Raw genomic sequence first — 22,442 nt, forward strand, 5'->3', positions numbered from 1 at the left:
CTTGTGCTGGGGTGAAAGTGACAAATATATGCTCCTAGGTTTGACCTAATCCGATTGCCATCACAAAATGTGAAAGAAAAGCACCAGAGCAGGAAGTAGAACACGAGTGAAATGAGCTACAGTCAAGCAGTCCAAGAGTTTGAGTATGACATCATGCTACTCACCTGTTGTAGTGACAAATAGTAGTAAAGGGAGGTCAGATACAGATTTTTTTTTTTTTTTTTTTTTTTTTTTAAAGAATTAATATTATTAAAATGATCTTTTACATGTACAATAATTTATTTATTTTTTAATTTTAAATGTCACATTTAGGAAGAGTGGAAAGTGCAGTAGGGCTGGGCGAGTTAACTCGTTATTATCGCGTTAACGCACCGATTATTTAACGCCGATAATTATTTTATCACGCATTAGCGCATTTTAAATTTTTTTTAAAAATTTTAAATGTTTAAATTGAAAAAAAATTTATTTATTTTTTTTTTAATTGAAGGGGTTTTGTGCCTTTTTAATGGATAGGAAAGTTCAGAGAGACAGGAATCAGGGGTTAGAGAGAGGGGGAACGACACGCAGCACAGGGCCGTTGAACCGGGGCCAGCTGTAGCGAGGCTTCTACATAAAAACTACATAAAAATGCTGATGTTAAAAGTGTGTTTGCACAACAAATGTTATGGCACTTACATTTATATGGCAGCACATTTAAAATTAAACTAAATGCTAAAGGCTATACACTACTTTTGAAAGAATTTTTGGATTTTGCGTACAAATGCGATTAATCGTGATTATCAGGGAAATCATGTGATTAATTAGATTAAAAATTAATCGTTCCCCACCCTGGACTGGTCTCCAGTTTATCACAGCGCCACATTGAGACAAACAACCATCCATGCTCACACTCACTCCAAGGGTCAATTTAGAGTCGCCAATTAACCTAAAATGCATTGGGCAGTGGGCATGTTTTTTGGCCGGTGGGAGAAAGCCGGAGTACCCGGAGGGAACCCACTCATGCAAACTCCTCACTGAAAGGCCTCAGCTGGGATTCAAACCAGTCACTCTCTTGCTGTGAGGCGAAGGTGCTTACCACCACCCTCACCATGAAGCCCCTAATGTGCTGATTTTCTGCTGCATTTAGACGTCTGACAAAAGAAACTGAAAATAATATAAATGAGAGAATTTTGGGGGGGGGGAATTGGCCTTATTGATGTCATAGTATCACTTGTGTTTTTTGTAGTTTGGTTAAGTCAATATTCTTGATATGGAAAGACGTGTTCTGCCCTGTTGCAAAGCAAACAGAATCAAGGACGTGTCTGTTAAACAGAGTCAACACACACCCACACAGTGCTGAGAGGAGGTCAAGTGGGGAAAGCTAAAAGCACCTGTCTGGAATTTTGCATGCAGGGGCTCTTAAAATCTAATGTAACAGCTATCAAAGGCAGACTAGCAGTCCACGTAGCAAACTAAACACATTCAGCATTTATTGGGATATAGGATTCATATATTACACTATTTTCAAATGCAAACTTTATCAAGAATTTATTTATTTTTTTCCCCATAATGAATAGCAGTGGAATCTGTTGACTTTATTTTTTCCATTAGGAGTTTGAGATCCCTGCATTTTTTGCTCTAGTGTCAACATTTGACTGCATTTCGTATCAAGTACTAATTAGCAAATATTGTTCCACTTAACTAAGCTGATGAATATGATAAGCACTATATTTGCTAAATTTTCTTAAGTACAGTTGGATCTGTAGACCTCTAATCTTGTTACCAATATCAAACAGATATAAAGAATCATCATCAAAAGGCATTTCTGAACATAGAAAGAGCTTGGAACATCTACATTTCAAGATGTGAAAGACCGACTGCTGGTAGCCAACAAATTCTTTAGTTTTAAACATTTAGACCTGAGACACATTCTAGTCCTGAAAACTGTGATACATCATGTTGCCTTAGGCTTAACCCTTTAAATGAAATATCTGTTCATGTTTTCGGACCAATCATCCGGGTTTGGTACTGTGGTATTATAGCTAGTTGATTATAAGGCTCTGGGGACAAGAGGACAAACTGGGTAAAAAGGATTAGTCAAATACCCACATGCTGTATTTAGAAGTTCAGGATCTCAGTGTGTCTAATTTGATTTGATTTACTTTGGATATAGCTGTCTGTCAGTTCATCAGCGGAACCTTACATTTGTGTTTGCTATTTAGTAGGTTGTTAAATAGTAGTTTCTGCTTTATAATTTATTTCCTTTTTTTTTTTTTTTTTATAAATGTGAATATATATATATATACCTGAGACCTACAGCCTATGATTGTTCTATTTTCCCTTATTTAAAAATTAAGCTGGGCATTTGTACTATATCTGGGTAATTGAAGTGAATAAATTACTAATATTATACAGTTTGAAAGGACAACAGTGAAAATTAGGCTGACCAATGAAATTGCACTGATACAGAGATTCCATGAGCTGTGTGTTGTTGTTGTATATGGATTTATTTTTTTACTTAAGTCATACACCGGTCAATGGGCTGCTTATTTATTTATTTATTTATTTATTTATTCATTTTCAGCCACAGTAACGGTGTTGCGTGATGAGAGACTTCTGTGGGTGCCGGTACAGCTTGCACAAGCAAGATCAACACACAAAATAAAGAGAGATATTTAAAAACTTTTTCCTAGCATAACGTAGTGATGTCTAAGGGAAATAGAGTATCTGCCTTTGTTTAAGCCTTTAGTGTGAATGTAACTCAAAGATCACACCCAGTTATATGTTGGTGGTGAATATAGATGAGTCTGTTGATGAGATGGCTTAGTACAGTTGTTCAGTTAAACTAAACACATTTTTATAAATATTGATTAGTCGTTTAGTACGATCAGCCTTGTCACTTAGGGTCAAGACAAAGACTGAGCCTTCCAGACAGTTTACCACTCACAATATCCTTATAGGCTATTGCTTTAATAATCCACTTCATGAATGTGGATCACGAACCCACATGCATGCCACATGAACTGTACTTTAAATGATCCATATTTTTAATTTCAAAGATCCTGATCCGTCTCTAATGCTTTGTTAGCTCATAGTCCTCCAGCTGTCATAGCTTCCCACTGAGCTTAGATTAAGTATCTGAACGCCTTCTAACATCTCAATGTATTTGTCTCAGGAGTCATGAAATATACTTAATACGTAAAAAGGGGGACTCCGACTTCCTCCCACACACCCAAAAACATGCATGCTAGGTTAATTGGTGACCATTGGTGGTTAAATTGACCAAAGAAGTGAGTGTGATTGTTCAGGGTTGTTTGTCTCTGTGTGGCCCTGTGATGGACTGGTGACTCGTCCAGGATGTGCCCTGCCTCTGCCCAATGACCGCTGGGATAGGCTCCAGCCCCACCATGAATCGGTTTTAAGGGGGTATAGAAAATGGATGGATGGATGTTAGTGCAGGTCAGTGAACGTGACAGATGGGTATCAGAGCTCATAACAAGCCCATTTTATAAATGTATGAATATTTAGAATGTAGAACTGGATACAGTGAGTAATGAAATGTTGCAGGCACTAAAACCACGTTTTTTACATCTTGTGGTTAAGCAAGTGTTATATCTAGTTTTACAGGTTCTTTGACATGAGTGGAGGAGAATAAAGGTGAATTAACAAAGTGCATAATTAAGATTAACAGTTTTATACTTAGTAATTCAAAATTAATGGGCTGTTGTGTGATTCCCATAAATTGTTTTTGCTATTATTGGATTTCAGCCATCAATGTGGCTATGATGTGTGTGTGTGTATATATATATATATATATATATATATATATATATATATATATATATATCAATCAATTTATCCAATGCTAAAGGAAAGGCGATGGTGCCAAAGGAGCATGTGCAAAGAAGCCAATTTTGTCATTCATTTGGGGCTCAGACATTTTTAGCATTTTTAATGATTAGGAAGGAATCTTAGACGGACAACTACAAAAATCGTCTTGACCAGCTAATGCAAACACTAACCCCAGATGTAATCCCAAAAGCTGTTATCACATAGGATGATGTACTGTTACATTCATTGCATTGGGAAAGGAGAGATACAACTGTAGGTGTAATGTGTATTGAATCATTCACTGAAAAAGGACAGAAAGTTATTGATATGAATGAAAAGACCAATTTCTTCTTGTGCACAAAGGAACACGACAGCATGTGAGATCAACTTTGCCTACTTGTATGGATGACTATGTTCAGGACCTTAATCTTCCTGGTCAAATCTCAAGTGTATGGCCTCCACGGGTTGAGAGATGATGCTCTAGGACTAAAATATCAAAACCAAGAATCAGTGTCAGCATATTTTGAGAGCCCCTTGTTAGCTTGGCATTCTGAATTGTTTACAATAAGTCAGGTTACAGAAACACACATACGTGCAGGGTGACAATTGAAAGGGAAGGCATTTTTAAATGCTTCTCTGGTGCTTTCTCGGGCAGTATCTATGCTAAAACCTGTTGAGCAGTTAATGCCATCAGGCCGCATTGACCCTTTACTGATATGGCATTGTCAAACTTTTTTTCAAAATTTGCTTTAATGAGAACAAAAATTGGACAGATGTATGTTTTGTAACATAGTAGTTGATGATTTGGTATAAAAAAAAAAGAAGAATGACTGCTTTAGTGTTTTCTCAAAATCAGTTGAACTATCGGATTTTTGCCACATTTAACCCAAGGTATCAGACATGTGATGGTCGTTGGTGATGGTCTGTTTTGTCTGCACAAGTTAGTGGAAATGATCCTAAGTGGGGATTAACTTGCCTGGTTGGTGGTACATGGTTGTAAGAAGCTCAGTGAGGCGTTGAGAGAATTGAGTATTTAGTGCAGATTAGTCTGAGCCTGGACAGCAAATAAGAGGAAGGCCACGAAACAATTCCCTCATCATGCTTGAAGTTCTCAGGGGAGCAAGCCAGAATGCCACAGTCTGTTCTGCACAAACATTAAAGTTAATCTTTAATACTGAGGGCAAGCATCACACATTTACACAATGGTAGCCAACAGGCAAAACAACACTTTTGCTATTCTTGACGTGTCCAGAATAAATTCACAATGTCATTTAGTTGCTTAAATGTGCTTTGAAACAAACCTTGAAACAAATCATAAAGCATGTTTTGCATTGCAGCCATCAGAAGTTTGGCTCAATCATATTGACTTGTTTTTCCCACACTTATTGTGCCATGAATAGCTTCTACACACATTAAGGGTCCAAACAGTTACTTGTGTATTCCATGATACGAGTACATGCACACACTACTGGCTTTGGTTCTTCTAGGCTTCCCTGACTCATGTTTCCTTAAAAGGAAGTTGAGTCTTTGAGTGTGTTGGTTTCCTCCTTATGACATCACCTCAGGCACAGCCCATGCAGATTGTTATCACAAACTCCTTCCTGTTTATTCAGAATGCCTGAGTTTCTTCCAAAGTTTAGGGAACATTGGGGGTGGGGCTCAGTTGGAACAGTGTCCGGATAGTACAATTTTTCAAGTTGGGTAGACTGATGATATCAGTGCGCTTATAGAACTGAATTGGAAATGTGAGGATCAATTTGCATTGATGATGCTCGTGGAGCTGTTTTAGTAGTATTCCACCAAACTTTGGTATTCTCATTTGGTTAATGTGTTTAAAACAGGTCATGAGACCTCAAAATATTATTTCCTCTTACTTAGAAAGTCCAAAAGCAAGAGTTCTTTGTTAGGATCTTAGACTTTTATTCACATTGAAAGAATGAAGCACTATCTTAAAGAACTATAAGGAAATATCACAAAATGGAATTGTTCTGTTTTACTATTGTGAACAGGGTATAAAAACAGTGCCTCTTACCCAGTGGCACTAGGGATCAGCTTCACCTCACCATTCCCTCAGCAGGGCCGAGCTCAAATCGTGGTAGTGACAACTAACAATGGCTCTTCCGGCGCTTTGCAGAGGCAGCTGCAACAGGGTACGAGGGGTTGCCGGAGGGGTTGCCAAAGGGGTTGTAAAAGCCTGTAAGACGCTGCCACAGTTTGTGGAAGCCAATGCTGATTATCCGCAAACGCTATGGTCGACATACTGTAGATTCCATCTCAAGTAAATGCAGTGACTTTGTATTTTGGGTCTAAGAATTTTTTTATTAAAGAACAACCAATAACTACATTATCGTCTGAAAGCGTCTTCCAGGCTTTTACAGCTGTTCTGGCACACCGTGGCACCCTGTGGCACCCTGTGGCACCCTGTGGCAGCTCAGGCTGCCACCGGAAGTGCCATTGTTAGTTACCACTACCACGATTTGAGCTTTCCGTCTCTCCAGTCTCTGTGACTCTGAACAAAGCTGGAATGGAATGCAAAATGGATGGCTGGTATACTGGCCCCCACTCAAATTTTCCAGTGCTGGAATTGAGAGACAGGCAAATTGCTGGAATTGTGGGTAAAGTAAATGTTCTCTGATGAAATGATCAAAGGTTCTTCCTCTATAGCAAAATGAAAGCAGCAACAAACCTGTTTTTGGGCCCCTTTGCAAACCATGTAATACCTGCTGTCTCGGGTTTCATTGTCCTGAGGCACGTAGTAAAATACTTAGGTGAGTGGCTCCATGTCAGTACCCTTAATGTGTAAATCATCCTTTGGGGCTAAATATGTTTTAGAATTTCCTCTCTGCAACTGATCTTCTGTTATTCACTTTGCTTATAGAGCTTAATTGCCTAACTTCCTGAAAGGTATTGCTTACTCCCATCATGCTTTAGAGTTGCAACATAAACTGACGCTGCCTGAATGACCCTCTGCAGGCAACAAGTAGCTTCCCATAACTGCCACAAAGAAAAACAAGGAACGCCCTAGATTCAGATTGTCTATTTTATTAAAGTATGTGGGTAACTGAAATATCTTAAAAGATGGTGGTATGGGATGTGTTACACTTGTCTCCAACAGAATCCCAATGTCATGTTTATTAGTGTGAGTTGAGGACTTCCTCGTTTCTGAAATTTCATGACTTGTTTACAGTTGGAATAGCGTAAATGCTGTTGGCCGGAAACATCTTGTAGAGATTGTAAAGCATTCAGAAGACTGCTTCCCTTTACACGTTAATGTTTTTTTCCTGGTTGCATCAAATGTCTTCTTGGTTCAAACCTACATCCCCCTGCTTTTATTTTTAGAAATGTCTGAAGCATGCTTTTTTTTTTTTTTTTTGCAAATTATTCTTTTTCTGCAGCTACAATTACACCACAAATATTTACACAGCTACTGCATGAATGTTTGTAGAGCAGTTCCACTAATGCCCCTAAATTGCCGCTGTGAACACTGCCGGTTTTGCACAACAGTTTGTCATGGTTTGTGTTTTCCTCTTTGAATATCTTGAATGTGCTTGGTTAGCCATTTTTGCTCCATGTGAGAAAAAGATTCAGTTGACTCATGTCTGTGCCTTTACCATAAGCTGACCATTTTGCAGCCACTCCCATATTAGCAACATCTTGTAAAGTGGAAACTTTTTTTCTTTTTTTTACCCAAGTTAGACAGCATCAGCTCTATCTGTATAATAAGCTAAGTGTGTGAGTCCATTTATTGATTCTTTTTCATTCTGAATGCATTCAGACATTCACTGGGTCTTAAATCAGAGTTATTTCTGCATGCAGTCTTTGTGTAGTCTGTCAGCACTCATGGTCATTAAAATACCCGTTTGTTTTGGTGCATGAATTTGTGGGAATTTAGTTCTGCTGTCATTTTTTCCTGGTGGCACTTGAGGCCTTGGGGATCTTATAAACTGTCTGTAGACACAATGCAGCAGCTTGAAATTAGGGCAGGGCAGTAGGAACTAAAACACGAACATTTATTGGTATTTCTAGCCTAGAGATGTATGAATATATGACGAAATATGTTATGTATACACCACTATTTCAAGTGAATTGGACAAAAGTTTGAACTCGATGCCAAATTGATGTCATAAGCACTTTTATGGAAAGACTATAACATAATCAGAACAGGCCTCTTCTGTTTGAAAATATATTGTTTATGTATTAACATATAAATTAAAAAGAAAGATGTACAGTTTAATGAATCTAAAAAAATAGATAACCTTTATTAGATAGGCGTATGTCCATTTCTTCAGGGCAATGCAAGTGAGGCCTTAATTGTTTCAAAATAAACAGCTGTATAGTGCATATTAACTCTCCTAAAAACTATACATTGGCTAGCAACAACGGATTTTACAAATGTGATGTTGTACAATCAAATCACCTTCTGATTAAGTGTGTGTTTGTCTATGAATGTAGAATGACTTAGAGCGTGGTTCACAGCCACTGCTCACAGAGAGCTGCAGTTCTGTTGGACAGAGATGTGATGGAGAATAAGAGCATGCACACATGACTGCTCTGGTGACACTAGTCCACAGAAGTTGGCAACGTTTTCTCCAGCATCACCACGCTGGCAGTGCTGCCAGTGAGGAGCAGGAGAAATCTACATCGGTTTAGCTTTACAGGGGAAACAGATGGTGTTGGATTATATTGGTATCAGTGGTAATGTCTGTTTTCTTACTTACCATTAAATTAAAAAAAAGATTAACACAAATTAAAAAAAAAAAAACTGTGAATGCTACCCAGCCTCACTTAACAGAAACCAGACCAATGAATAATAGCAGTAGAAAATGAATGGATATGTTTGTGAATTGGCAAATGTGGCTTGTAGTGGAAAAAGCACTTTGAGTGGGCAACTAAAATGCTTATAAAAACAGTCCATTTACCATTAATAAAGCCACTGTGTATAAATGTCATTAAGTCTTCTTTAGAATATCTCTGTAATGATAAGCTGTTTTTTTTTTGTTTTTTTTTTTAAGGTTCCTTTATGCTCTTAACAAAATAAATGTACTATTTGAGAATATAATGTGGACCAATTGCGAAAGTGGGTTACCAAAAGTGCAGAAGTATCAGAGCAAAGAGAAAGCAGAATATACCATATGTTGCATATGTCTGAATTGACATAGTGTTCAAAATGAACCTTTTTATCCTTTAACTGATATTTGAATGACCTTTTGTGTCCAAGTGATAAATCTTATTTGAGCATCCAGATTTACAGAGAACTAGCTCATTTTCTCTCAGGAGGACAGCCATCCCATTGAAATTTTGCAGAATTAGAGCAGTTTTGATTGAACCAGAATCCATCTAGGTCAATATAAATAGCTGTAAAGTAGAAGGAAGAAAGGATGTGTACCTTCTGGCCTAGTTGCATGTATCTGTCCCACTAAAGGCTGATGACATGTGTATACTTAAAGGGACATATATGACGAGGCAGGTGATCCAATCTGACATCGTAGTATATTTCGATAACTGATAAAAAGGTCTCCTGAAAAAAATTAATAATTGTATGATAGATAAGCGAAGGGCAGTCAAAAAAAAACGTTGTTTCTGACTATCTTTAACCAGAAAGATAGATTAAACAAATGAAACTGAGAAGGTTACAGAGGGACTTCACAATGAAAAAGAAAAACGGGGCAAGTCTATTTTATTTGTTAAAAAAAAAAAAGACTGATGTTAACAAGTTTAGCACATGTGATTGAAAATAGGAGAAGGCCCAAAATTGATGAACTGTTGTGTAAATGGTGACATTGTTTGTCGGTATAGGTGGTAATGGTTAAAAAAAAAAAAATCCAATGGCTGTTGACATGAAAGGGATGAGCACAACACTCACCTGTAGAACTTTTGTGTGTTGCATACTTGCATAGCACTCTTTTCTATTAAGAGGGCGGTAATGATGCAATAGTTCACACTTCTCACTGTGAAGAGGCTGCTGTTCTCAAACATATGACTGCTTATTACTCGTGTGCCCTTAAAACATGAGCAGAATTCAACCCTTGGATGTATGACAGTCAAGAAAGTCGCATGATTTAAATTCACTGCAATTTAAGACCATGTTTGTTTTTTTTCCTTTTTGGCTTTGAGAGTAGCTACACAAACACTGTCCATATGTTCTTGCGCTGAGCATTAAGTTTATAATAGTTGCATTAAAGTGATACTCCGGAGTAGATTCAACCTGGGGTCATTTGAACCGTGATATCCAGCCAAGTAGCCCACCCGCAGTTTTTTCGATATTGGCTGAACATCAGCTGAGTTACAGAGTTATCCCGAATAGCTTCTTACAAGGGTTAATGGATCCTGGTCCGTATCTCCAAAATTACCACACTAAAATCACATGCCATGACACCAAACTTCTACAGTAGTACAAATATGGTCTGTACTCACCAAACGATGCATTTGGAAGTTTGTACATAGTCCAGGAGTTTATTATTATCAACACAAGCCTAATAGCTTCTCTGCTGCTAAAGCTGCGTCGACGTCACTTCAGAGAGCTGGGAGCTTCAAAGTAAGATGAGGGTTGATCTACTACTGTAGACAACAAAGCAAGGCTGCTCAATTTCTCCATTGATAAAATAATTTCACAACTCTACAACATAAAAAAACATGTAGAATATAGCATATACTTTGTTGTCTACAGTAGTAGACCAACCCTCATCTTACTTTGAAGCTCCCAGCTCCCAGAAGTGACGTCGACGCAGCTTTAGCTGCAGAGAAGCTATCAGGCTTGTGTTGATAATAATAAACTCCTGGACTATTTTCAAACTTCCAAATGCATCGTTTGGTGAGTACAGACCATATTTGTACTACTGTAGAAGTTTGGTGTCATGGCATGTAATTTTAGTGTGGTAATTTTGGAGATACGGACCAGGATCCATTAACCCTTGTACGAAGCTATTCGGGATAACTCAGTAACTCAGCTGATGTTCAGCCAATATCGAAAAAACTGCGGGTGGGCTACTTGGCTGGATATCACGGTTCAAATGACCCCAGGTTGAATCTACTCCGGAGTATCACTTTAAAAACTTTTATTGGATACTTGTCCACCAAAGACTACTCCATATTATATATATATAGTTTCTGTGGCCTACTCGGGCTTTGTTTGTACAGTTGCTCACCTCTTCATCACTGCTTGTGCATCAGTATGGCAGCGTCACCACAAACATTAGATAAGCTGGAGGGTGCTATGCTACGATAAGTTTTGATTTGAAAGAAAACAAGTGTGCCACCGGCAGAAGCTGTGTTTAAGTTTTAAAAAAAAAAGCAAAAGCAAAACTGTTTTATGCAAAACAGGAAAACGTGCACCAAAGGGCTCCATTATGGGAATCGAACCTTGGCCAACTGCGTTAAGGAAAAACAGCCTCTGTACATGAGATGCCTGCTCAAACAGTTGAGCTATGCAGTGCCCCTATGATGCGGTTTTTAAGACCAGGCAGGCTACGAAGACTCTATTTTTGCTCTCTAATGTCATTTGAATGAAGTCAGTGGCTGAACTTTATCTCAAACCAACTGCCACATACATAAAAGCTCTTAACCATGGAGCTTGTTATTAGAGGGTGCACCTAAGTACCCATTTTAAGTCATCCTCTGGGCAAAGTAGTCTGGAAGTAGTCATGGAGATGGAGGATTACAAGAGCTGCGTTTATGCAGCTTAAAAGCCAAGAAAATAATGTTATCTTACTCTTCTAACATTGTAGCTTTATCACTCTAAGGTCACGAAGGATAGGATATATGTTAGGTGACAGATTCTCTACATATATGCTTTAATAAAGTCTCGGTAGCATCTGTTTGGCATTTCAGTCATTTTCAGAAATATTAAGAATTACAATAATTTACTTAGAGGATTTGCATTGTACACAATCATTCAGTGAGCAGAACCATTTTTTACTAAAAATATATACTTTTACTTCCAAGAATGGAAATGTGAGGAGTGGCATATAACATATGTACAATGTATTATTCTTAATATTCACGGTAGATTTTGGTAGGTATGTTGGGTAGGCTTATTGCTGTAAAGCCTCAGCTGCTTGTGCCATCTAATGCGCTCCTGCACCGTGTGCCCCACGTGAATGATCGGATAATGGTGTGCGCAGCTAAGATCATGTTTCTTTCCTCAAGCCAATGACAAGAACTTCCGTGAGTAGTAACGCGAACGTCTGAATCATGCGGGAATTGCTGGCGGGAGCGGGACAAAATATGACAGGTGCGGGCGGGAGCGGGACTAAAAGTCCTATCTTTTTGCAGGAGCGGGCGGGCGCGGGACTGTAAATTCCCGCGCAGGCCTCTAGTCTGGTGCTCTACTGTTTTTCAGGCCAGGGACCCCCAAACTGGTGGAGAGTTGGAGCAGGGACCCCCCTACTATTTATATGGCATACAATTGTGTTTTATATTTAACGGGGCCTAGTGCCGTGTATAAACATAACTACTCTGTTATTGTACATTCAATACTAAGCTATTCAAATAATACACAGGTTAATATATTCATGTTTTTATTTTAAACATGTGCAAGGTACAGGGTGGCCGCGCCACTGCCATTTATAAACAAACATCTTGCATACAACACTGAACTATTCAAATAATCCACAGATTTTAACTTTAAACATGCATGTAGATGGGACAATGAATCCTCAAAGCATCTGTGGATGGCACACGTTTGCACACAATTTGTGAGAAAAATAAAAATTAAAAATCGATTTCGCGACCCCCCCCTGCAGTACCTCCGCGGACCCCCTGTTGAAGACCTCTGGTTTAGACGGTGGCTGATGACTTGTCCTGGCTGAAGCCTTTGCTAATCCCATGTACTGTATGCCAAAGAAGTTTATGTATTAGTAAAAACTATAGAAGTATAAGCATTGAAATCGCCAGCTAGATTTGAGGTAATTTTTTCAGTAGTATCAATATTTCTACTGTATTATTAATTTGTAAACTTTTGTGTCTAATAAATTACTGTGATATTTAGAATATCTCATTGGCATACAAACTGACATCAATCTCACTAATGTTTTGTGAGCTTGGGATTCAGTGTTGAAAATTGACCCCATCTGCTGTGCTTTGTAACTGATCAGCTGACATATACACTAAATAACAGTTTTTGACATGGGAAATGAAGGTTACTACTGAAGGCACCAACGGCTGAATGGGTGCCAAAGAGAGTGAAGAAAAGTTTGATAACTGCTCTAGATGTGTTGAAGGCTTTGCAGTTGAGTGGCCTGCAGGTCACTGAAAATATACAGAAAACATATGACAATGGCCATTGGTCCCTGAAACTAACGGCTAGTTTCAGTCATAAAACAGGAGCTCAACTGTAGAGGGAGCAAGTAAGTGATGTGTCTGTTTTAGTGATATGCAATCCTGTTCAGAGCTTCCTGCTACCAACAATTCCTGTAGTTCAGTCTACCAATGGTCTAGGATGAGGGTATGACTTTATATTATATCATCATGAGTATCTTTACCAACAGAGAATTAACAGCTTTGTTCAAACTTTTGATTAGTACTCTAATTGCTTATCTACCGGACAACGTGAAGGAACGGGATGGAATGACATTGAGATTTGTGACTGCAGGTGAACTTGGGTACACACGCAGTGATGTTTTTCTTTCTCCTTACATTAATAATAACTGAATCATTCAGTGAAGTTTTTGTGCATGTTATAAACACTCTTTCCTTTTGAAGCCAGCTCTTTTCTTTGTGTGTTCCTTTCATTCAGTCTTGGTGACTGACATTGGGGAAATGCATTAGTGCAATGGTAGGAGGTATTACAGTTACTGTGCCTAGAGCCTAAAGGGCTGCAACCACACAGTGCCTACCACAAAGTTAGAGGAAGGAAATGCTTACACACACACACACACACACACACACACACACACACACACACACACACACACACTGCACACTCTGAGAGAGGTCCTTTTAAGGAAAAGGCCCAGCTCTTGCCTGAGTGCTGAGTGGAGCAAAGGCAAGTCTCTCATGTACAGAAATATGAAACACACTGTTGTGACTGCATGTCTGTATGACTGTCAAGATTTTGACAAGATAGTATACAATTAAACACCGTACATTATATTCATTCTGAGTTAAATGACACTTGATATTTTGTGTTTGTACACTGCTGGTTAGAGTTTGACATACTTCTGTGTAAGGTCTTTAAAGACTGAAAATGACAAACTGTGAATCGATCTGTACTTGTGTATTACCCGTATTACTTTCTAATAATCCGTTTGAAGTGTCCCATGTTTCCTTAAAAACTCGTTCAAGGAACTGGACCTTTTTACACAAACATGTTCGGTATTTCTAAATGTGTCAACTGACCCTGCAAAGGCTACTTTTGTCTCACATTTCTATTTTTGCTATTTTTTTCCCCTTCTGTTTGTATTTCTTTCTGACTCTGCCTTCAGGCCGAGGCCAGGCTGGCAGCAAAGAGGGCAGCCAGGGCAGAGGCCAGAGAGATCCGCATGAAGGAGCTGGAGCGGCAACAGAAAGAGGTATACAATACACCATGATAAAGAACACAGAGGCAGTTATATCATAGTTATTTCCACATCGCAGTTGTTCCTACAGAGAGGTTGTGGCCTATGTTATAAAAAAGAAAGCTCTTACTAATGCGTTGCCCCAAGTAACAGTAGGATATCAGCAATCTTCTTGGCACAAACTTTTACTTTAGATTTTTAGAATTCCCTGCCAACAAAGCCTCAAGCTCTTAGATATGTGACTCTTTGACCCTGTGGGTCACAGGTTAGTGGTGTAAACTAGTGGTGTTGAACAGGAACCGCATCAATGAGGAAGCCAGCTCTGGAGATCTGGGCAGTATTAGTTGTTCATGAAAACATGAAGACTCAAAAAAAGGAAATAAAAATGAAATGAAATGAAACTTACTATTTTCTCAAAGAAGGTTCCAATATTTTCAAAGCAATCTTAAACCAGCCTAACGACTAACTTTTTTTTAAGTGGTACAAAACTCTTCACTGAGGATACTGTGGAGCTCGTAAACAGCTGTTACTGTCCGTTTTACAAGCCTTGCATTTTAAACTGTTCTTCCAAAACAGGCAGTCAGTTATATGTTGTTGAATATGACATGCATGTTCGGAATTAAATTTTCAAGTAGAATGGGATTTAGATTAACCAGGCTCTTTGTGTGAAGCTCAGTCTATTTTTGTCACTACAAAGAGTGCAACTTTGACAGTTGAATTATGTAGGCCTGAATCGGAGGTGTTTCCTGCTTTTCATAGGTGTAAAATATATATTATAGATTCAGTACAGAGTACTGGCACACCTTTTATAGATTAAAAGATGTTCCACGTTACTAATTTGTAGTGCAAAAATTGCTCATCTCGAGTAAACATTAACACCTAATAGAAATTTAAAAGTCCTCATTGGCCCCTTGGCACCTCCTGATTGAACGTGTGGCACAGCACTACATTCTGCGTCGCGTTGAAACGGGTGCTGAGTTGAACTGTCTGTGTGTAATTGTGTGTTTGGACTGCAGGTCAGTGGTGTGTTATCTGCGTTGTTCTTTTTTTGGTTTAGCACCTTTGATCTCCGCCACGGGAGGCTGCGCTTTTCTGAGCTCACTATTCTTAGCCTGTAGTAATCTCAAACACTCAGACGTCTGCCTCTTACCTTTTGGCACTGAATTCCTTTAACTCGCCTTGTTTCTTTGTTCAGAAAGAAATTTAGGTTCCGTGCCTGTACCTACATGTTACTCACAATGACTACAATCTTTCTGAATCTTCTCAAGTCAGGCCTCCTCTGTCACTCAACAATAATCTTTGACTTTAGGGTTAGGATAAAAGTATATGTGATCTGTTCATGACTTGCAATTAAGGCTGGGCAACGATTAAAAATTTAAATCTAATTAATCACATGATTTCCCTGATTAATCGCGATTAATCGCATTTGTACGCAAAATCCAAAAATGAATTCAAAAGTAGTGTATAGCTTTTAGCATTTAGTTTTATTTTAAATGTACTGCCATATGTTGTGCAAACACACTTTTAACATTAGCATCTTTATGTAGAAGCCTCGCTCCACTGTCTGTTTCCTTGAATGACTTGCTGCTATCAGTTGTGTGTTTTGCCTTTAAGTGATATTTTAGACTGGAACTACTACGGTGAGAAGACAATTCAACTTGGCAGTGTTTACAGATGACTTTGGTTCTGTCGACTCCACTGTCTGGACGAACTTTGAAATGAAAATGGCCGAGTAAAAGTTCCGTACCCTTCTCCATGTTTGGTGGATCCGCCGATTACTTTCTTTTCTGGTGCCGCAGCAGACAGCAACAGACTGTTACAAAATAAAAGCTTGTGAGCAACAGACTTGTACAATAATAAAATAAATAATAAAACCTGCGTTAATACGCGATAAAATATTCATCGGTGCTAAATAATTAGCGAGTTAACGCAATAATAACAAAACTTGCCCAGCCCTACTTGCAATAAATAAAAGTATCTCTCCAGAGCTGTAGCAATTGTTTGATTTATTTGATCAATTGATAAACATAAAAATAAGTGCTAGCTATTATGACAATCAATTGCAGAAATGTATCATGTAAAAATTCAGATCTCCATATTTCTATCTTATCATCCATTCTGATTTGCAGCATTATGTTTGATATAAGTTTAATTTGTCATGAAAAGTATTCAGCAGAATAAGCAGTTAAGACATTTCTTATTTTATGTAATTAAAAAGAAATCAAACACTGTTGTATAGTAGTTTTTTAATTATCTTAATATATATCCCTAACAGCCTCATAGAATTAGATATAACAAAAGGCAATAAGGCAGATTCTATGAGTGTTGTGAAATATCTATTGTCTCATACTTGCAGTAAAGTACCATACAGGTTTTCAGTGAGTTAACCTGCACTAACAGAATTTATTAAGTACTGGCCATTTAGATATGTCTGATAAGGTATTGTGTCATTTAGAGATAGAGGTCAGATGTTATTACTGCATAATTGTATGCTAATTTAAATAATTTATCACCTATATTACCTGAAATTATGTTGATGAAAAGGTTCCGTTCCTTTGAATAGTTGGCCTGAAAGCACACACACAAGTTAACCCACAGAGGATAAAATTTCTATTTGAAGGTACATTTCAACACCTGTGATGGTGTAATAAGGGACTGTTTTTAAATAGTCAACCAAACTTGGTTGGAAACTAAGCCACGAGGAAAGCTGAAGAACTATAAAATGACAAGAAAGCAGTTACACATTTTGAATCAGGAAAAAAATATATATAAATCAATATTAGAAAATGTTCAAATGTCTTTTTGCAGAATTTACAGAACAAAGTGGGTATCTGTATTAAGACCTGTGTTAGTCATCTTACTTTAAAAAAGCAATTAGTTACAGTTACAAATGACTTCTCCCAAAAAGTAATCAAGTTAGTAACTCTGTTACCTCATTGTAAGAGCAATTAGTTACTCAGCAAAGTAAGTGTGACGTTATTTTTTTATGTTCTATACGCTATTACGTTCTATAACATCTTTAACGTCAAAGATGTTTATATTAACTGATTGAAGAATTAAAAACACTATATACAGTATCTTAGAACATTTGGTATTTATTTGAACTCAAAAGATTGCAGCCTGCCATGTTAGCATGTGTTGATGTGAGGTGCTTCATAAGAGTCGAGTTGCTTGAGGCAGACGTAGATAAAGTCTTTTTTTTTTTTTTTTTTTTTTTTGCATTATACATAAACATTCTTGCCTTTAATTTCAATGAGCGAAAAGTAGTGCCGGTACTTCCAGTTTGAGAACGCTACCTTTGAGTTTCCCTGGCTCGTCGCCATTGTCGCTGTTTTGTTGTGTTTGGCAGTCAGAGCGTGCCACTGGACGGCGTGAGCAGGGCATGATCCGCCCAACCAGCCAATCATCGTCGCATTTGCAACGGTGTCATCATCCCCACCCCTGCTGTCTCCAGGCAGCTGATGTGTGGCTGACGCCTTCATTCAACCAAATTGCAGTAACGCGCCACTTCACATTCTCAGTAACGGCAACATTGTTGCAACGATGGGAAAAATAATTAATTAGATTACTCGTTACTGAAAAAAATAATGCCGTTAGTAACGCCGTTATTACCAACACTGATTAAGACACAGTCAAACCGATAAATGTTTTTGCCACAATTGCTGGGAAAATTTGGTGCAAATGCAAGTAAAAAATCTACATGCAACTTTCAGGGTTTTTTTGCATCTAGACTGACAGGCCTCAGTGTGCTGGGATAAAAAAAAAAAAAAAACAACTTAGTGGTCACCTCATTCACACTACATTTGGAGAGGAGTTAACAAGGCCTTTGGTGAAAAGTTGACCTTGAATATACGAGTGGTATGTGACCTACAGAAGCAAAGGGATTTTAGCCAGTCTTTTCCTTAAGATTTGAAACGTGTGTTTAATGCAAGATGACCCCCAGATTGTAAAGGACTTTGAGCCTTTTGTCTAAAAGAATGTTTACCACCAAGAAGGTGCTTCATTTGTGGCTCACAAAAGACACAATATTAAGAACCAAGCGCATAAAAACCATTCAGCAGAGACCATCGTAGTAATTCCTTGACTGCTGTTTCCTGCTGTACTGAAAAACAAACTGTGAAAAGTAAGTGTGTGTTCACTGATCAGTGTTTTCTTAAATCCAGACATAAATCCTTGTGGAATGGAAGCCTTTTAAAACTCGATAGTTTTCTGGGGAACCTACTGCTGTGTATCTGAACCTTTTTTATTTCAAATTATTTTTCATTATTATTCGGCATTCTGTTTAGTTATTCTGCGATCATAATACAGGTCACAGATTAAAACGCATCAAAAACTGAAGTAATTTGTGTACATACCTTAACGCACTTATATACATACACAAGTCACACGTAGTGGATTTATCGTCATTGTTGAGCTGAGTCTAGTCAGGGTGTGTGTGACCCTTAAACCTTTTAGCCCAGAGATTAGTAGGTTTAGCCTCCAGTGGAGCAGTTATTGTTGATGTCGTAGTGTTGACCTGAGGCATTGGTTGGAGTGCTCAAAGCTCAGGAATTTCTGGAAGTTTCCTCACACAATGAAGACAGAATTCAGGAGTGGACTATCGGTAAAACCTTTATAGCAACAAATAAGAACCAAGTGATTACCTCTGCTGCCCTGAGTTCAAATCTCAGTGGGTCCCGTCTTCGCTGTGATCCTGCCTACATGACTGTCCGCGGTGTTGCTTGCTGAATTCTGAAGTATGCCACCATTCCTGGCTCTCTGAAGGTAGCAGGACGGCTGGGCATCGGCTGACCGGGAGGGGGCTTAGGGTTCCCCTCACTGGGTGCCCAAGAGGCTCTCTATGTCAGAAGGCAAACTTGGTGAGTTGAAAAGAATGAGCACAAGCTTGTAGGCTGATTGTGTAACTTGTTTGATGAATGGGCTTACGACAGTGCCCAGCTTACTAGCTAATATACTGTCCAAACATGTCATTGGATAAAAGTAAACAGACAAGATGTGTGTCAATGTTTTTTTGTGGGAGAAAAAAAATATATTTTGTTATTTATTGACTGTAGTATTGTGTATGATTAGTTCACAGAAAAGGTTCAAGATCGAAACGGGGAGATGAGAGGTCAGAGCTTGTGATGAAGTTTCTGCCATATTAACACTGAAAGTTCCTTGTTTTTGTATTTGCTTATGATGTGGACTGTGTTGCATCTTCGAGTTTCCTGGCACCTCCTACCATTGATGGTATTATCTTATGAACCTGACCTTTACAACTCCCAGCTTCTTAGAAATTACTTTGTTTTTGTGACTACATAATAAATGTCTGATGTTTTTATTGCTGGGACATGACTATCTATTTCACTTGAACTGTAATTTAAGGGAGGGCCATTTACCACTATATACCTGGGTGTTTTGTTGTCACTGAAGTGATGCTATGGACCAAAAGGTCCTCTTCAAAACCATTTCTGGAAGCCTGCACAACTATGCAGCAAATCCATTTATAGGGTGAGTGTACAAGAGAAACGGTGGCTGTAAATCTGGATTAAAATAGTGGAATGCTTGGATGGAAAATGCAACAGTGAGGGTGGGGTTTGGTCTAAGGGTGTGTTGGATTTGGTCAGTGGGGGTTTGGGGCCAGACTCACAAAGGCAGCATAGGCATCGGCACATTTTGAATTTAAGAGCAAATGTTTCGGTCTCGATGGTGACAGAACCTTGTGTGAAAAGTGTAAGAAAGGAATTATAGAACCAACCAATAGCAATAACGATGCTCCTGGCTCGTTTCATACCTTGAACTGTTGAAAAAGCAATGAGAGATCATAGTTGATAGCGGTGTTAACCCGTTTAGTATACCTGCTTACCTTTCTTCATAAGTAGTGACTTAAAATGAGGGCTGCACAAATTTGGATTTTTGCCACCTATTCTTTTCAATTTTCGTTTATGTCTTTCCACTTCTTTGCAGAGACAAATTGCAATCCCTGTAGCAGAATTTTGTTATATGTGCTCTTATCATGATGGCCCACAGGTAGATGATTACATAGAATACGATGCTTTTCAAATCTACACATTTACCAGGCAAAATGAATACATTTTCCAACAGTCCTAATAACCTGGGGCATGCTTTTTGAAGCGGGGTTTGTGACTCAGCGAGGTGACCTCTTGTTAGTGTTTGCCACCATGGCAACTCCTGCTGGAAGCAGGTTAGGCTTTGTTCTTGTTATTTCTTTTTCTTCATTAAAATTAGTCTGTAAAATATTTCCTTGCCATTTTCTTATATTGCAATGAGCTTATGAAGTACAGCATGTGATTCTCACTAAATTGGATCCGATTGCCTGCATATTCACATACATATTAATTTGATAATATGTTAATTAAATTTAAATTTATTAAGATAATTGAACACACAAAACCCTTTTTGTTCAATATTTTAGTGCCTTGATGACATTAGACATTTAAAAGAAGCCCACTCACTGGTTTGAATAGTTTTAATGTTTGTTATCTATTCCGTGCAAATATTTTGAGATGGCAAAGGCTCCATCTTGCAGACTGAGGCTTTCTCAACTGCCTCAAGGATACACTTGCTGCACATTAATACAGTTAATACAACTGTAAATTGTCAGATCTATAAGTGCTGAGCAATTTTTTTTACCAATGTCCCCTCTTGCTACGTCTGCAGCCTCTGTGTTTCGATCATACTTTCTTCTCACAGTTGGAAATATGCTACTCGAGTTTCATCATTGTGATTGGTCCTCCAATGCCAACACCACTGTTTTTACATGAAGATCAGAAAACTTACATTGTCCTTCAAGGTGATAACCCCATGTCTTGATATCATATCACACAGACTTGATTGTTGGGTTTAGATGAGCCAAATGGTCAAAACACAACCTGCATAAAATGAACCTGCTTCTTAGTACAGACCCAGATATGCCTGACGGTATTTATTTTGGGCCATGCCAATACTTGGTTTTAACATTCAATCTTGTGCCATGGTATCAAGACTTTCATGTTGTTATCCATGTGCAACTTTTTTTAATCACACACACATTCAAAAACATTTGATGCAACTTCAACTGATTTGCTTTATCTAATGATTGCTTCAGTGGTAAAGGCAATCAGGTGTAATGAAGGAGCTGAAAAAATTAAGCAAAGTGGAAAAAAGAATGGTCAATCAGATGAACCTGTGTAAAACCACAACTCTAACACTGAGCTGATCAACCATGAAAAGTTCCATCTAGAAACAAGTACACTGTGTGATGGTGGACAGATTTTTTTATTTTTTTTTAAAGAGCCCATGAGTTTGAAAAAAGAATAGAAAGAAGAAGAAAAGGCCAATCAGGCTCTGGCTGTAGTTTTTTTTTTTTTTTTAAAGATTTTTTTCATTGACTTTCAGCCAAAAAGTAATTATTTTAACAAAAAAATGTTCTTCTCTCCAAAAAGTTAAAGTTCCTCAATTAGTCTTTTTAATAGGAATATTGTGGTTTGTATTCATTTTCGCTGACTCATCTTGTTGCTGAGCTGTCTCATTTTCTTGTTTGGCGAGTAAAACCCAAATCCACCCTCTGATTATGGTTCTGAAAGTCCTGTATTTCATGTACCATGTCGATCCAGAGGCCTCTGTGAAAGTAGCATACAGTGTTTGATGTGCCACTGACATACCAACCATTTAGAATCATGGGAAAATGCCTGGCAGCCCAATCTCAGAGGCCTTTAAATCTCCAGTGAACCTTTGGCTTTGCTGGTGCCTGTGCCTCTGAGTACAGCACAAGACAAAAAAAATAAAAAATCTCCAGTGAAATTGTGTTCCTTGGTCAGTTCTTATTGGTACTGCAGACCAGCAGGGTACTTCACATTCCTTAGTGCTTATCAATTTTTTTTTCCCCTGCATGCTGCCTCCCTGACTTTACAGTGTTTCAGTTTGCCGTCTCTTTCACTTATCATTTTTTTATGCTGATTTATTATTTCTTTTCCCCCTCTCTGTTTTGTCCTCCAATACTCTTGTGCTGCTTTTTGGTGCTGTGGGGTAGATCTATCAGGTACAGAAGGTAGGCTCATCCTCCTCCTCATTTCCACTTCAGATAATCACTTCATTTTTATTTGATGATTAAGGCGTTTGCTTCAAATTGTGTTCCAGTAAATGATGGAGCTCAATGAC

At 38.3% G+C, this 22,442-nt stretch overlaps 1 protein-coding gene across 11 annotated transcripts in view; it reads left to right on the forward strand.

Moving 5' to 3' along the window:
• lrrfip1a (leucine rich repeat (in FLII) interacting protein 1a) overlaps positions 1-22,442 on the forward strand; it is a 46,621-nt gene that overhangs the window by 3,525 nt on the left and 20,654 nt on the right. For 9 of the 11 annotated variants that reach the window (XM_075479123.1, XM_075479127.1, XM_075479125.1 and 6 more), the window contains exons 2-3: positions 14,232-14,318; positions 22,315-22,332. In XM_075479123.1, the coding sequence (XP_075335238.1) occupies positions 14,232-14,318; positions 22,315-22,332 (105 nt within the window). The remainder of the gene's footprint in view (positions 1-14,231; positions 14,319-22,314; positions 22,333-22,442) is intronic. The other 2 variants (XM_075479126.1, XM_075479132.1) reach the window with 1 other exon arrangement.

Source organism: Odontesthes bonariensis, chromosome 12 (assembly GCF_027942865.1).
Source record: "Odontesthes bonariensis isolate fOdoBon6 chromosome 12, fOdoBon6.hap1, whole genome shotgun sequence".
Lineage (NCBI taxonomy): Eukaryota > Metazoa > Chordata > Actinopteri > Atheriniformes > Atherinopsidae > Odontesthes > Odontesthes bonariensis.